We start from the raw sequence: 17,546 nt of genomic DNA on the forward strand, positions 1-17,546 counted from the left end.
CCAGTACTGTTTTCAGGCCAAAATTACAACCCTGAAACCTGAAGATGAAGATAATTAATAGAAATGCAAAAAGTTAAAAAACTAGTGCTGTTGAAGTGGAAAAAAATTAAGTTACTTCTCATAAGACAAGTGTGAATTTTTTAATGTGATTTTTAAATTTCACATTATCCTATTATCCTATCCTGGATGCAATCTCTAAAACAGAGCACAATAATTTTAAATTTAGATTTTTTTTAATGTAAAATCATAAAGTAAATGTTATGCCATTAAAGTTATTTGGAGTCTTTGCTATTTGAAATTGTAAATTGCTGACATTTGAATAATGAAATGTTATACTTTATGTCTGAACAGTATAACACATACACAGCCAGTAGGCAAAAAAAAGGTATTTACAAAATGGAAATATATAAAAATATACACATGAAGTTTAAAGACGTTTTTTTAATATTTAAGAAGTGAACTGTGTCCTGTAATTTTGTGCCTTATCACACTTCCAAAAGCAAAGTATGTTGGTGCTTGAAATATGAATTAGTATGAGATTTGCTAGATGCTAGAAGCATCTACTCTGGATATCTTTAAGAAACGCCTGGATGCTTATCTTGCTGTGGTGATCTGACCCCAGCTGACCTCCTGCCCCTTGGGCAGGGGGCTGGACCCGATGCTTATGCGAGGTCCCTTCCAGCCCTAATGTCTATGAAATCTAAAATATACGACTGGTGTCATTTAGAAATTGTTTCAGGTATATTAATTGTTTTGCACTATAACTCAGCCATATTATTCCAATCTGAAGATTGACTCGCAAGAAGCCATTACGTAGTATTTGGAGGTCACCACTGTTATCAGTGATTTTATCAGAGAATTGTAACACTTGTTATCCCCATGCCTGCTAACTGAAATCACAGTCTGAGATTTCTTTTGGAGATAATTGGTGTTTACTGTGTCTCGGACTCCTCATTCAGGGCCTGAGCTTGAAGGTCATTGAACACATGCAGTCCTCATTGACGTCAGTGAGTTGCGATTGCTCAGCTCCAGGAATGATGATACTGGTTCCCATGACAAGAAGGTTCAAAGACCCTCCTGGAAAATGAAGCATCACTACTCTGGGCTCAAAAGAAAACAGAAACCTTTTGAAACTACATGTAGGCTTTAAAGCTCATCAAAAGAGGCTTACCTGGAATTATATAAGGAAGCCGTCAGAAACGGAGATGGAGATGGTGCGTCGTACAGTTAGCAAGGGACAGCTGCTGAAAGGAAAAGGAATAAAAGCCTTATGATTTTGAAAAATAGGAGCCTGTATGTCAGCTAAAGACACAGCCTTAGAGAGATCCTTCAAGTAACTGACAAGCTAAAGCAGGGGTGGGCAAAATGCAGCCCATGGGCCGGATGTGGCCCACCAGGCCATTCTATCTGGCCCATGGGGCCCCTAAAATTTTAGAAAATTAATACTTATCTATCCTGGGATGCCTGTCATGTGGTGCTCGATGGCTTGCCAAAACTCAGTAAGCGGCCCTCTGCCTGAAATAATTGCCCATCCCTGAGCTAAAGGCTCAGTGCAATATATGGCCTCACTGGTCCATCTAGGAGAGGTACAACATTGAGTAGATGAAAATCTGGGCTACCAGATAACACTACCTCAGGATGCAGATTATGAGAATGGACCCTCAAGGCATTGGGCTCAACAGTGGATAGTGAGATGAAAACAACAATTCTCAACCTTTTTAGATTCAAGATACCCCTTGGGAAATGCCAGCCCTTAGTTTTCACACATTTCTTGGCCATGACAAAAATAACAGAGCAATTCTTCTGCTGCAAGGAACTCAGAAAGATTAAGGCAGGGCAGAATGCTTTATTATGATTATTATGAATTCCTATCTGAAATCTCTGGGGTTGCCTTATGAATTATGTGTAGGTTGCACGGATAACAATGCTAATACTGTGCAACACCCTTAAGAGTACATCACAGCACCTTGGTTGAGAATCTCAAAATTATGAGCATATTATGTCAGTTAAGACTATGTTAAAGGAATGACCTGGGCTTTGGATCCAAGGCAGTACTCCCTTTCTGTATGTAGTGGGAGCATGCTAATGCTTGGACCTACTTCTTCACCTAGAGCTGTCACCAGTCCGTTAGCTAAATATGGTAGTTCTTGCCTTTTCTATTCCAGAAGGGGCACACAGGTATCCAAGATTCTTTGTAGAGGTGGGTGTGGAAAACTGAACAAAGGTTGTCTTACATTTTTGTAAGACATGCGTCACCCATTTCTATCGTGGCAGCAGCCAGGAGCTCCAGTTATGAACCAGAAGCTTATTGTGCTGTGTATGCACTGTACCCACACACCAAGACTGCCCCTGTCCCCCAACAGTTTACAGTTGATATGCTTACATTACATATCATTACTGTAAACTCTGCTAGTCTACAAAGGCCCTACAATTTTCTTCACTTCCATTGCAGCAATCACTGTCCTGCAAGACTGCTTTTGCAATAGGTAACTGGTTGACCCATTCTGAGTCCTCTAGTAGGCAGAATAATCTCAGCCTCTAAAGACTTGCGTGTTACAGGGAGTTGAGCACTGGGTGCCCAGGCTGATGGCCAGAAGAGCAGAAACAAAATTAACCCTTTCTCACTTAATTCAGACAAACATTTGAGAGTGCAACAGACCACATAATAGTAAAGCCTGAAATACAGGTAAGCACAGGTAAAAGAGCAACAAAAATCCTTTTGACAAAAAGAGTGTCATAAGGAGTTATTTATAGCAGCCTTCTAAGGAGCCTTATGAATTAGTACAGAGCTAATTTCATTTCAATAGCTCAGCTAATAACATGCATGGTTCATTATAAAGGTAGAAACCCTGCATGTGAGTCAGTGATTCAAACATTAACATGTGAAAATGCAACTGTAGAATTCTGTAAACAATTTATCTGAAAAAAAATTTTTTCCTTATATAATGGAATTGTAAGGATGGGAAAAAAATTAATCTTTTTTTAACATCTATCCTGATCTTTCAAATATTGTGAAAATGTTCCAGTGGTAGATCAGCTGAAGAACGTACCCATTTCCATCATATACACGATCACTTCAGAAACACTTTTTGAACACAATAGCATTACATGCTTGGAAACCTTCTGAACATATTGGCTTGTCCCAATGGAAAGCTGCAGATCCTGATTTCCCCTTCCATCTTTAATGAAAGGCAGCTTCACTTAAAGTGCATCTTTTAAGAAGTGGGGATATATGATAAATAAAACAGAAATACATTTCACAATAATAGAGGGAGAGATTAATAAAAGTACTATCCTGGAAAAATCATATTAAGTTGCTGCAGCTGTTCTATTGCAGGTGAAATAGCTCAGGACGTACAAGAGGCAGAGGATGTTTTTAAAACCTCTCTACTGAGGTGAATTTCATAGGAACATAGGACCAGGAAGAATCTTCTAGAGTCAACCATTCAGTCTAGTTCCCTCATTTCCAGGTATTCAATTAAAGCAAAGAATCCCCAAAGTTGCTATTTGAAACCTTCACCTGCAAGTACAAGGAACAAGCCCAAACATCTCATAAAACCTGCCTGCTCACTGAGGGCAGTTTCTATTAAAACTGTATTCTAAAAGGCAGTTACTAAACAAAAGGCTATTACTGAACCATTTGGTGCTTCTAGATGAAGATATTCAGTACTTGGAATTAAGTACTAGAACTGAGAACCAGCAATTCAAATTAAGAACTAGCATTTGTTACAATGGTTTTCCATATTCTGTCACGCATTGACACAGTACTGCAGTGAGTTGATCATTCATCTACTAGGAACAGTATTAGATCCCTACTTGTAAACTTACTTGAGTAAGTTGTATATCTGTGATTCTCAGCATGTGGTTCCCAGATCACATGTAGTCTCACCAAAATGCTATCACGCAGAGTGCTGTCTTGTTCTTAGTGGAAAGCCAGGATTTCTTTGGTGTATCTTTTATTGAACCAACTGCATGGTTGGAATAAAAAGTCAGAAAAGCTTTTGAATGCAAGACATTCTTCATCAGATCTGAGGAGGAAAGCAAGCAAACACAGCAAAAGTAAAGAGTCGAAAGTAGAACTGTGAAAACGGAGGAGGGAGGGAAATTCCCCAGGGGTAGCAGACAAATAATTAGCAGAAGAAGCGGATTACTGGCAGATCAAGTCCCATCAAAAGCAAGGGAAGTCATTAGTATTGGTTGTAAGTAGGAAAAAAATAAATATTCAGGAATCAGGTAGATTATAGTGTCAGAAAATCAGTATCAGCATTCAGCCTGTGGTTCTTAAAGAGGGGAAACCCTCATCCAAACCTCAGAGTGAAGTGACGTGGGTAGAGACAAGGAGGAAGTGGTCTTTGAGAATAACAACAAGACTCCACAAGTAGTGCATGGAGACAGAAATCTCAGAATCCATGTGCTGATTAACACACACGTGTTGTTCCTCTCTCAACTTAGCAGGGTGAACACGTTGTTCCACACAAGAATATACAAACAAGGGCAGGGAGCTGGAAATCTCTTATTGGATCAAATGCATAGTCAGGAGGACTCTAGCATCTCTCTCCCTTCTCTCAACCTAGGTCTACAAGAAAAAGCCTCACCCATCAGTCAAATACCTCCAGAAAACATCTTAATATATCTCAGCATCTCACTGAGATGCTACAGTGACTGGTGCCTGGTAACTTAGTGTGGATGGGTGGATTGATTTCACAGATTTACAGAAGTTGAGGCCTGGAAGGGACCTTGTGAAATCATTGGGTCCAGCCCCCCTGCTCTGGGCAGGAAAGACTGCTGGGGTCAAATAACTCCAGCAAGGTGTGTATCCAGCACACTGAACTCTTCCTCTTTCTCATCTCACAGGCTTAGAGGGCCTATAGAAGACCTTAGTTAAGGTGGTTATTTCCTCTTATTGTGTGCAATCTCTTTCCACACCTTGTCACAATCTTTGCCTGTCCCTTCCTGATCAGTTTTTATATTATCATCCCATCATTGTATTGGATTTGGTGAACATCCAAGTTAAATCCAAGGACCCTTCCAGCCTTACAATCTATGCATAAATAACTGCAAGGCATGCTAAGTGGCAAGGCAGACAATTGGAACAGTGTGTCAACTAAAAGATATAGAAGGCACTGGAAAGGAGCCTGGTGTAGATCTTATAGAAAGCTGGGGAAAAAACAACAGAAAAAAGCAATGTTGCCAGATTTTGTTTTGTATGAAGAACTATAGCAAAGGAGAAGAAAAAAGGAGTAGGGGGAAGAAACTCCAACAAAAGCCACTCTAGGACCCCTCTAGAAATATGTCTATCTGGATATATATTACAAAAATAATACCACACACGCACACTGCACCCTCAGTACCAAGAAAGCCAAGTACCCATTGCAGTGCACTGCATTATCTATCTGTGCATCTCTGAAATGCATCCTGTTCATCTTTATTGTTTAAGTGCTGAATTATTTTCCTTAAATTCTACAGGAGAAACAAAGTCAGCAATCAAATCAAAAGGTATCTGCAGCCAACTTAAGGATGAGGTAGCAAGCTTAATGAGAGATAAGGCCATCTGTATATACTTTAAACAGGACTGACAGCAGTTAAGAACGAGGTGCCCCTAGAAATGGCAGTTTTCAGTATTTTATTTCCAAGTATATTGCCAAGGAATTTTGCAGTTAAACCAAAAAAAAAAAAAAAAATACAGAAGTGAATATGGAACTATTACAACTAAAAACAGTTGTTTGAACCCTTTGTATGTCAATAATACAAATCAATAATAAATATAAAATGAACACACGGCCAATTAGAATTTAAAAAATTGAAGTTTGTCCTCAAGATGTCCAATAAAATGTGTTGATTAAAAAAAAAAAGGACAGACTTCTCCAGTGAAGGAGAAACTAGCTGCAACTTTGCCAAAGGTTTATTACATAGTGGTCAAAGAAATATAATAAAAACTTGTTTGGAACAGCAACATTCCCCATTCTCTTAACTGGTCACCAATCAGGAAACAATTCAGAAACAATTCTCAGTTGAAGGAAAGGATGCTACTCATTCACAGTTTTGCTCTCGCGGAGCTATGATAATGCTGTATTTTGATACGGTATGGGGAGGAGGGAGTGGGAGAAACATGAATAGAAAAACTGAATAGGAATAAACTCAGTAACTATAAAATGTATCTAAAATTTCACAAGCTTGTAGAATACTTGCAGCATCATATAGATTAGTGTAAAAAAAGTAAATGCATTTCAATTGTTTTATGAATATGAACAATGCAATTGTTCCCAGTCATTTAGAGAATGCTCTAATATTTTATAAAAATTGGGCAATAAAAGAAAAACAACTGAGAAGTCAATAGCCTTCAGTACAATAAATAATGAAAAATGGAGTTTATTGTGGTCTGGGTTGCCCTTTCGCATTAGTTCCATATCTATTTGGAACATTTGTAAAACCAGTCCGGAATCCTTGAGCTGCTCCCATTCCTGGTACTCCAAATCCTGGATTGAACATATGACTGTATGGTCCAGATCCATGATTGAAGCCTAATCCATAGGGCCTTGTCTGAGTGTTCAGAAGAATAACTGGATTCATATTTTTGCCTGGTGTGTTGAAAGAAAATTCTGGAGGTGGGCTGCTAGGTTTAGCTGGTGTTGATGTAACAGGGCTCAAATTATCAGCAGCCTTTAAAGGTGGCATTGGAATAATATGATGATCTGAAAGGCTCAGTATATTGTTTGCAAGAGGCCCAGATGATAAAGTTGGTCTGATCCAATCATCTTTGAAAATCTGAACAGTCAGAGTAGACACGAGGGTATACAGCCGATTAGTCACATGAGCAAGAACCATTTGTTCATTGGCATCTCTCCGAATGCGCACGTGTACTGATCCAGCCTAGAAAGTGAAAAAAAAGAGTCTGTGAAGAGTCCTTCAGGTAATTAATCTAATTTTCTTTCAGTATTTTAACTATAAGTGGAGCTAAACGTCTTACTGTGCACAATCTAAGGCAGTAGTTCTCAAACTTTTTACACTGAAGAAACCCTTGGAAAGTGCCAGCTCTTAGATTACACTCATTTCTTGAGTGCAGCAAAACAGTAGACCAACTCAAACACCACAATAGCTCAGAATGTTTTTGAAACTCTGGATTCCTTTTTGAAATCTCTCTGTTTGTCTTGTGAATCATGCGTAGGTGTCTGCAAACCAAACTGTGCTAATGTTGCAAATTACCCTTAAAAGGGTCTCTCAGCATCCTGGCTGAGAATCAGTGGGATAAGGCCTACTCATCAGCTCTACTCCTTACTCAGAGTAAATTGAACCACATTAAGTGACTTCACTATCAAGAGACATTTTTGTAAAGGGAAATTCTTAAGAACATTAGTCAATTAGCTGCTAATATAATTTATGGTGGGCAGCAATGAGGGCAGCAGTTATAAAAATCATATGAGCAAGCACAGAGGGGAGGAAAACAAGCACACGCTGACTCAAAGCACTGAGCATACAAAATATACCACAGAGCCATTGCTGAATGCTATCAGGAACAGCTGTAATTGACAAGCTTCAGTCACCTGCCCCCTTGTAGGAAGAGCAACACTGCCACTGGTAAAATAGAGCTCCATGCCTAAAGCACACAGGCTATTGGTTGTAATCTGACCGTCCACACCTTAATATCACCAATCTGCAACATTAGTTAGTTGCAGGAGTGGTAAGTGAAAGTAAATTTCTGTTCCTTCTGTGCCTTTAGAATGCAAAGAAAATCAAGCAGTTGGCTTAGAAGGGGGTATTGACAGCTGTTTTCATTTTGATGGCAAAAACACAGATTTTTATTTTATTTTATTTTACAAATCCTATGAGTCTTATAAAGCAATCTAGTTTCTATAGCAGGATATAATGGGCAACCTTTAAACCTACAAATGCTTTGTAAACACTTGTGGAGAACCAATTATATCCAGGGATGTTGTTTGATTCATCCAGCATTTCAGATAACATAATGGGTAACTCCAAGGTCCCCCTTTTCTTTATAGCCAATCGGAGTAAATTAACTTTGGCCAAAGAAAGGATCCCTCAGGAGATGACATACCACAAGAATACAAGGGGGAAAAGGTTTAAAAATAGGGACTACAGGGCAGGCCCTATGAGGAGAGACTACGGGACCTGAACCTGTTCAGCCTCCACAAGAGAAGGCTGAGGGGGGATCTTGTGGCCTGTTACAAACTGGTCAGGGGGGATCAGAAGGCATTGGGGGAGTCACTGTTCCCCCGAGCACAGCCAGGAGTGACCAGGAACAACGGTCACAAGCTAGCAGAGGGTAGGTTTAGGTTAGACATCAGAAGGCGCTATTTCACGGTCAGGGCAGCTAGGGTCTGGAACCAACTTCCAAGGGAGCTGGTGCAGGCTCCTACCCTGGGGGTTTTTAAGAAGAGGTTAGATGAACACCTTGCTGGGGTCGTTTAACCCCACTACTCTTTCCTGCCATGGCAGGGGGTCGGACTAGATAATCTTCTCAGGTCCCTTCCAACCCTAGAAACTATGAAACTATACTTACTCCCCTGGTTATTACCATGCGTCTGATCCCCTAAACTTTGGCATCTAAGTGTATTTTTATATATCCATTTTATGTCATAGAAAAAGACAATTGATAGACATCTTTAATAAATTCTGTACTTTCCATTTATGAAGTCTGAAGGTCACTGCTTCCATTTAGGAAGTTAGTGCTGCTAATTAGGAGAACAATTGTACTTATGCTTCAGGACTGCTATAAAATGCATGGTCTGGCTGAAAAGACCATGGTTTCCTTTTCATTTCTTAAAGCTGAGTTTTAATTTGTTTTCTCAGAAAAGTCACATCCCCATAGAAAACAGCCTTCAGGAGATTCCCTTAATTTTATTTCAGGACTTCAGCACTTCTGATATTTGGTAGAAATGTTTTAAGAATCCAAAATAGTTGCCATAAATATTACGGTACAGTACTAAGATAATTCAGCTCTAATATACTGCAAAACCAGAAAGTTGGAATCACTGTTTAGTCATGGAAGAAAACCACAATTTAAGGGAAAAAGCATTATAAGAACCAACAAGTGATCTATCCTAGAGTAAGAAGCCTGGTTGAAAAACATGCAAAATAACTACTGCTGTTCTCTCTCAGATGTCAACTGCCTCTACAACCATGACACACAGACCTGTGGTATAACACCTCTGTATGCACAACCAAAAACTGCATCCTGTTTAAGATGGGGGTGGAGGTGAAGATCTCAAGTTTCAGAAACATGCCCCAATGAAAAAAGTCCACTCATTTTATTTTACAACAAAGGGAAAAGCAGTATTTTATGGCACCGGAATTCCTACATTCCATGTAAAATACAGAAGAGATCACATTTATTTGTTCATATTTAACTAAAGAATTAAAAATAGTGACTGACATTCCCTTTTTATGAGTAAAAGGCAACATACCAAAGTACCAAAGCCCAATGTCCAGAAATGTTCATTTCGAACCTCCAGAACACCATCCAAAGTAGAAACCTAATTGAAGACATAAACAGAGGGTAAAATTAATCATTAAATAGGACAACTGCATTATTAAACAGGATTAACTGCTTTCAGTCTTTCAGAAATGTGTATTCAATAAAGTAGTGGGCCTGCTGAGCACTTTTTAAATATTCTTGACCTTCCCCTCGACTAAATTTTCTGAAGGGGTTTTACTGCAAATCATCTAACCAGCTCAATACAGTTATAGCTAATGCATTTAGGCTATGAGCAAATGAATAAAGTTATTAGATTTGTACAGCAAATGTTTTAAGCAGTCAAAGCTCTCTGTTGTAAGCATTTAGATGAAATGCTGTCATTTTATCAAAAGAAATGCAAAAACTCTAGAACTCCTGGTCCAGAAATGATACCTTTTATTAGATCAACTAAGAAATCACAAAAAAAAATCTTTTATCATTTTATCAAATATTTCCTGCATTATAAATAAAACTCCCTTCCTTGGCCTTCCTTTAAAAAGCCCTCTTCAAACCCTACCAACAATAATTCAAAAATTGCTAGAAGGCACATTTTAAGCTGCACAGCAAGCTCAGTTAGTATCCACAAAATTGCCCAACGTATGCAGTGGTCAGCTAATCCTTTAAACTCTGCGGCTGAGCAACTTCCCTTGTCTGCTGTTGCAGCTAAGTACCTTGGGTTACTCCATGTGTCTGCTGGCACTCTGAATAACAATACAAGTCACAATGAGATGCCTATAGCCAGGCCCCTGCTGAGCACACCTCATTAAGGAATAAGGTAATGGCCTTTAATGAGATACAAGAAACTAAGCAAATGAGCCATCAAATGTAAAATGATTTAATCAATACCTTCAATATAGAAATCAACAGGATTTGGCAAACAGTTTCGCACGTTTCACCCACAAATACCTTAAGTGGTTCACACTGTTTATAGATTGGTACAGATCATTTTCTAAGACTTACAAGCCTTTGATGCCACTCCAGGCATCAAAATGATATTTAGGATTGCAAGTTGCATATTTCTCATATATAGCAAAAGCAAACAAAAATTTCTTTGGTAATCAAAATTTATTTTTATGTGCCCTTTGTACACACTTGGCCTTTGTACTGAAGTTCTTAGCCGTGCACCTTCTTTAACATGATACATGCTTAACTTACCTCTCTAAGAAGTTTATCTAGCTGACCAATCACATGAGGTGGGGTAGTCTGAAAAAGGCCAAAAGAAAGTTACAAGAAAGAAGCAGATATTTAATTGGCTTTATCTTAAAAATTCCTAACTTTATCGTCTGCTTTTTTGTTGTCTTTACAGTCAACAAAAATATTAAATATAGCTCTGGATATTTTAATATCCATGTATGTATAGTAAACTGCAATGATTCCGTGATATATATGTGTTTTGATTTAGAAATTCCTTTGGAGTCTAACCACAGGTGATTTCTCTCTGAACCTTTTTCATTTAAACACTTAATCACCTTAAACACAGACACTAGCAAATGTAAAAGTCAAACATACATTTAAAAATGTAAAATTAACACATTTTGTGGCATTGTCTCACCTGAAGTAATACTTTTCCACTGTACACACTCATAGGATACATGGTGCCAAAGGTCATCAAAGCAATAGCTACTGCAGAGGCTGTATCTATAGCAAAATAATTGCTGGGGAAAAAAAGGAAACTCTGAATCTTGTTTCTGTTTCTTAAGCTATCTGCAAAGGTTTTCTTTTAAATGGCTACTGCTGTACAACAGGATAGAGAAACTTGGCAAATTTGTGCATCTGAAACACACATCTCTACAAACCAAACTTATCCAAAAGCTATAGAAGCAAAATTCAGCTTACAACTCCAATGGCCAATGTTTCTAAATCTAAAAGATTTCCCTGAATTAGAAACCAAAATACATATAATATTTAATGTAAACAATGATCATACGTACTTGATTTCAATTAACATATACGTGATGCAAAGAGCTAAAGCCCCAGCAAGATCAATCAATACAAAAGGATTCATTCGTGGAAGGAAAATGCTGCTCAACCCTGGAATGATTCCACAGAGACTGCAATAAAACAGAGAAAAATGACTGTCAGATAACTATTTATCATAGGTGCTGGAAAACAATAATTAAAGAAAGTTACACCCCACTATTTCAACAATCAATAACACATCCACTTTGGGGCTTGTACAAACTTAGTGACGTAACTGACTGGTTTCAGCATTTTCATTCCTGCTGGAAGCTAAATAATCTTTTTTGTAGACCACAAAGATTACTCACGTCTAAATCTCACCATCTGAAATCAAGTGCTTTGTGCATCCAACTTGCAAAGCTTTTGCACTTAATACTAATACTCAAAACAGAGTTTAAAAAGTTTCTAGTCTTACAAGGAGAAACTGAAGACAATATTCAATAAAGTACACTAAAATAACTGATCAGAAAATGCTTTTCTATATTTAAACTGCAACCCTGCATTGCACCTTTTCAGTTAAAAAAAAATTTAAAAAAAAATCTGTGCATGTGAAAGTCGTAAGCTTTGTGTTTTTCCCAATAAAAATTAGCAGCCACCCCATAAAAAACCCTTATTGCTCTTCTCTGCACTCTACTACCTGTAATGTTTTTTAGATGCAACTACCAATTCTCCAGGAACTAGTCTAGAGATGCTTTGTTAATGCCTTAAGTGCTTTGCACTTCCCTTTATGATTACAACACTCCTTCAGTTGCACCTCGTAGCTCATTGTTCATCCCACACCTGAAATGCCCTAGGGAACACAAGGGTTTTGTAGTGTGTCTAAGATGTTACACAACATGGTTTAGCAGTTTGTATTACCTTATTTTCATATTACCACAATTACTCTAATAGAAGACATTATTACAAGACGACCACCCCCCAGTAATTAGATTTGATATATGGAAAATGTATAAATTTGTTATAATTTCCAGGTATGGAATCTAATTATTGGAGGTTTGCCTTGAGTTTGTCCCCTTCCACTGCTACAGCAGGGATATAGATCGGCGGGGAAGGGGGGTCAGGTAGGCCTGTTGCTCTCTGCTTCCCCCAATTTTTTCCTCTGGCAAACTCTTCCCCCTCTCCTTACTGTCAGACCCTGTTCTCCCTGAGCACATAACTGAGGAGAAAATTTGAAAACAGTAACTCTGAAATTAAACACAGCTGTAGGAATGTGCATGTAATACCCATACACTCAGTTCATCCAGAATTGATGCACGTTACTTTTTTTGAAACTGCAGCAAGTTTTAGCACAGGTACTCTATACATACACTTTGAGGACCATTTTTGTACCTACTTATACGTAGTACAAACTATGAATGATGTTAGTTCAAAGCTGAAAGCTTGCAATTTATCACATAGTTCCTTGGGCTGGGCCCCACCAGAGTCAACAGCATTTCAAGCCATGGTGACCTCACAGCTCAGCATTGCTCAGGATATGCATTCTCCAGATACCCCCACAAAAGATCCATGTGCTAATTAAACACCACTGACAACTGGAGCTCGGTGTTCTTCTCATAAGTCCTGAGAGACACCAAAAATGTATATGCGGATGGATGAGGCACAGGGCAACCTCACCTGGCTTCACCTCATGGAGGGCAGGGCCACACTAATCATATGCCCTGGGCTGAAAGAAGGCAACAGAGGGATGCTGGGTGAACTGTTTCGGGAGGGTGTCAGGGCTGGCTCTGGCCCTCCAAGCCTGGTACCACTTCCCTGTGGAGGGAATATCTGTCCGTTTTCTCAAGGGACAAAAAAAGGTTCCTATCAGAATGTTTCTCCAGTGTAGGCCATGTATTTTATAGTCAAGCTCAGTATTGGCTGCATTTAATCAACTTCATAGTTGGTTTTCATTGTTGAACATGTGCTGCTTTTGCCAACAGTTTAATGACAGACAATGTATTTAGTAAGATTTCCTTATATGTGATTTTAAGACAAGGGGCTTTTCCCCTCAATGCTGATTATAGTGGGGGTGGGGGAAGAGGGAGAGGACACTTCATCTTGTATTCTAGTAAATATGGCACTCTATTTACTTGCATCTAAGACCACCCTGGTTTTATACATATTTATAATGTTTCTGTATATAGAATCTAATTACTGGGGGGTTACCCCCTCTCCCCCACTGACTTGTGTGTTAGTAGCCCCAGAGGGGCTTAAATTGGTCTGAAATAATTAAATATAAATTTGATACAATGCAACAGTGACTAATATATTTTAAGTAGTAGGTACTATGAAAAAGACTGTGAATCCTCACCTTCTACTAAGATCTGCAACATGCTCCTGAAGCCAACTTGTACTAGCGGCTGCACACAAACAAATTACAAAATTTTAATTAAAACTCATCTTAAATATACACTTAACACTTTAGAGAAAGGGTATGTAATCTATGAATGAATGACCTCATCTCAACATATACCCCAGAGATCAAAGGGATTAATTTGTTGCTTGAGAAAGAGAGAAATTTTGTCTTTTCTGAGCTATGGCTGAGTAAAAATTTGTATCATATATTATGCATGCAAATGGATTACCAGATTTACCGGACTCCAAGACAACTCCAAATTTAAGACGACTGTCCAATAATTAGATTCTATACATGGAAAATTACAAAAACATTTATAATTTTCCACATATGGAATCTAACTATCAAACGGTCATCTTAAATTTATTCCCCCCACCCAACTGCTGAGACACAGAAGCAGCAGCAGGGAGTGAGGGAATAGACCTCTGTCCCTCACCTCCCTGCCTGTCCCCCCACATCCTTTACCTGCCCCTATACCTACCCCTGATGTCCCCCTCTTGTGCCCCTGTGCCCGCCCCCCTGCCTGTGCCTGACCCTGCTCCTCACCCGCCCCCACCCCCTTGCTTGCCTCCACCACTGCTTAATTTCTGTGGTGGGTTTGCTTTGGTTCTGGCACAGTCAGCAGCCCTGGCCACGGTTCAGCTCAGCCAGGCAGAAGCAGCAACAGCAGCTCCAGGCCTAGTCAGGATCAGGGCCAGAGCCAAAGCAGAAGGTAAGCAGTAGAGGTGAGGGGAGGGGGTAGGCTGCAGAGGTCTCCCCTCAAACTCCCCCACAAGTGACATACTGCAGATCTTCCTTGTACACCCCCACCATGGAGTCTTTCCCAGCCTCCCCCCACCGCGAGTCCTCTCCCCTGCCATGAGCCACCCTAGCCTGAGGCACGCAGCAGCTCAGTTCTGGCTTTGGCCCAGAACTGAAACAGGAGCTGAACTGCTGTATGCCCCAGGTGGGTACTCAGATCTAAAACAAGGCTGGTTTTTCCCCCACGCTGACTGAGGGGGGACAGAGGACGACAACCTTGTACTGGATTTGAGTAAATACAGTAAGTTCAAGTGAAACTGCAAAGTCCCTGGGCTAAAGAAAATACTGCCTTTAGTAATACATGTAAAAAGGGATTATACTAATGGTATTCACTGGGCGATCTATGCAAGATGCTTACTGTGGAGCTGACTACTTAGCTCCACAGTAAAATAGCACTTCATGTATAGACATTGACATTAGGCTGGAGTAAACTCATTAATTCTGCTGTAAGATAGTACTGCCAGACACAAGCCAAGATTTATCTTTTCTTAAAATCAAATAATCAAGACTGAATGAAATATTTAAGTGAGGATATGTGGTACAATGTGGTCATAGTAATCTTCTGGGGCTTTTTCATTCTTTTTAAATGAGAACTCTATGTGCTTTAACTACTGGTATACTTTGTGCACATGTTTTCACTGAAACACCATGAAAATATGCATTTGTTTCTTGACAGAATCCTAATAGTTCCTTCACGTGGGAGAAATGTAGATAGCTTTCCAGTAACTTGTCTCAATGTTGCCTTGATATGCCATTAAGTAATATTTCCAACCTTAACACTCAAGATCATTTTACTAAATCTCTTAAGTTCTTCAACAATTTTCCTTCGCTTTCACTAGCCAAAATAGTTGCCATCAGCACATTTCATTATCTCCTTGTCTGCAGATTCCTTTGATCCTTCAGACAGACACCTATGGATATTTCACCTGTTTTTTTTTCTCACTGTGTAGGAGGAAAAAACATTTATGACCACTTATTTCCTCATTTTATACTATCACAGGCCTGTCCTTCGGTTATTTGTGAAGGACAAAAGCAAGAACTTAATTTTCTGTATCAGAAGCCATTCTAGAACTTTACCTATTCTGGTTTTGTTACTAAGCCAATTAACTCAATTTTCATGGAAAAATGATGATTTCATCAATCTTCTCAGCAGAGGTCTAAACCTGAGCCTCACATTACTACAGTTTTGACTTTCAACATATACTTTGATACAAATTATAAATAGTAATAAGCATTGATAAAACATTAAAACTGATATAATACAGCACCAAGGGAACTGAGGGAGCTAGCCAATCTGACTGCAGAGCTACTAGCCATTATCTCTGAAAACTTGTCACAATCAGGAGAGGTTCCAGACAACTGGAAAAGGGCAAATATAGCGCCTATCTTTAAGAAAGGGAAGAAGAAGGATATATGGGGAACTATAGAAAGGTCAGCGTCACCTAAGTCCCTGGAAAAAAATCATGGAGCAGATCCTCAAGGAATCCATTTCTAAGCACTTGGAGAAAGTGATTAGGAACAGTCAGCATGGATTCACCAAGGGCGAGTCATGCCTGACCAACCCGATTGTCTTCTATGATGAGATGACTGGCTCTGGGGATGTGGGGAGACCAGTAGACATGCTATACCTTGACTTTGGCAAGGTTTTTGATACGGTCTCCCACAACATTCTTGTAAGCAAATTTGGAAAGTACAGGATGGGTGAATAGACTCGAAGGTGGATAGAAAACTGGCTGGCTCATTGGGCTCAAAGGATAGTAGGTAGTAGGGCTGTCTGAAACTTCAGTAGCCAATACAGTTTGGAGGAGATTCGGCCTAATTTGGCGGCCAAATCTCCGAATCCAAATCAAATCAGGAGTCCCATTAAGCTGTCCGAACTGAATCAGAAGCCTCTGAATTGCTTCAGAGAGATTTGGAGGTTTGGCCAGAGACTGTACAGGCAGGCACTAGGCAGTGCTGGCGGGAAAAGCTAGGGAAGCAGGCACGGCTTCAGCCAGCAGCCCCAGGAGAAGCCACGGCTCCCCTGGCTGCCTCCCTGCCAGGGTGAGGCAAGCAGTGCTGGCAGCCCCAGGAGTAACTGCGGGGGCTGAGAGGAATGATTGGGAGCTGAGGGATCAAACTGGGAACTGGGGGATTGAACTGGGAGCTGGGGGAAATAAACAGGGGCTTCCCCTCAGCTCCCGGTTCGATGACCCAGTTCCCCAATCATTCCCCCCAGCCCCTGCAGCTTCTCCCAGGGCTACAGGCTCAAGCCACGGCTCATCCGGCTGCCCACCCTGCTGGGGTAAGGCAGGCAGTGCTGGCAACAATCTGGAAGATGGGAGGAAGCGTACCCTCAGCCAGTTTGCAGAGGATACCAAGTTGGGGGGTAGTAGCAGCTGCACTGGAGGGTAGGACTATGATTCAAAGAGACCTAGACAAATTGGAGGACTGAAGCAAAAGAAATCTCATCAAGTTAATAAGGACAAGTGCAAAGTCCCGCGCTTAGGATGGAATAATCCCATTCACTGGAACAGGCTGGGTCCTGACTGGCTAAGCAGCAGCTCTGCAGAAAAGGACTTGGGGATTACAGTGGACAATAATCTAAATATGAGTCAATAGTGCACCTGTGTTGCCAAGAAGGCTAACGACATACTGAGCTGCACTAGTAGGAGTGTTGCCAGCAGATGGAGGGAAGTGATTCTTTTCTCCTATTTGACACTGGTGAGACCACATCTAGAGTACTGTGTCCATTTTTGGGCCCCTCGCTACAGAAAGGATGTAGACAAATTGAAGAGGGTCTAGCAGAGGGCAACAAAAGTGGCTAAGTGGGCTGGAGCCATGACTTCTGAGGAGAGGCTGAGGGAACTGGGTTTATTTAATCAGAAGAAAAGAAGATGCTGGGTGGGAGTGTTAATAAAAGCCTTCAATTCTTTGAAGAGTGGATCCAAAGAGGATGGAGCTAGACTGTTCTCAGTGGTGGTAGATGACAGAATAAGA

General features: G+C 40.2%; 1 protein-coding gene across 2 annotated transcripts in view; it reads right to left on the minus strand.

Annotated features, from left to right (window-relative positions):
• Window positions 1–5,609: 5,609 nt before the first annotated feature.
• The window catches only part of SLC30A6 (solute carrier family 30 member 6), a 34,483-nt gene continuing 22,546 nt past the window's right edge, over window positions 5,610–17,546 (minus strand). For both annotated transcript variants that reach the window (XM_019526733.1, XM_019526734.1), the window contains 6 exons: window positions 13,722–13,770; window positions 11,404–11,523; window positions 11,025–11,127; window positions 10,628–10,675; window positions 9,423–9,491; window positions 5,610–6,870 (listed from right to left, as the gene is read on the minus strand). In XM_019526733.1, the coding sequence (XP_019382278.1) occupies window positions 6,370–6,870; window positions 9,423–9,491; window positions 10,628–10,675; window positions 11,025–11,127; window positions 11,404–11,523; window positions 13,722–13,770 (890 nt within the window). In that variant the 3' untranslated portion in view covers window positions 5,610–6,369. The remainder of the gene's footprint in view (window positions 6,871–9,422; window positions 9,492–10,627; window positions 10,676–11,024; window positions 11,128–11,403; window positions 11,524–13,721; window positions 13,771–17,546) is intronic.

The sequence above is a fragment of the Gavialis gangeticus genome, unplaced genomic scaffold (genome assembly GCF_001723915.1).
Source record: "Gavialis gangeticus isolate Ggan-Ray unplaced genomic scaffold, GavGan_comp1, whole genome shotgun sequence".
Taxonomy (NCBI): Eukaryota; Metazoa; Chordata; order Crocodylia; family Gavialidae; genus Gavialis; species Gavialis gangeticus.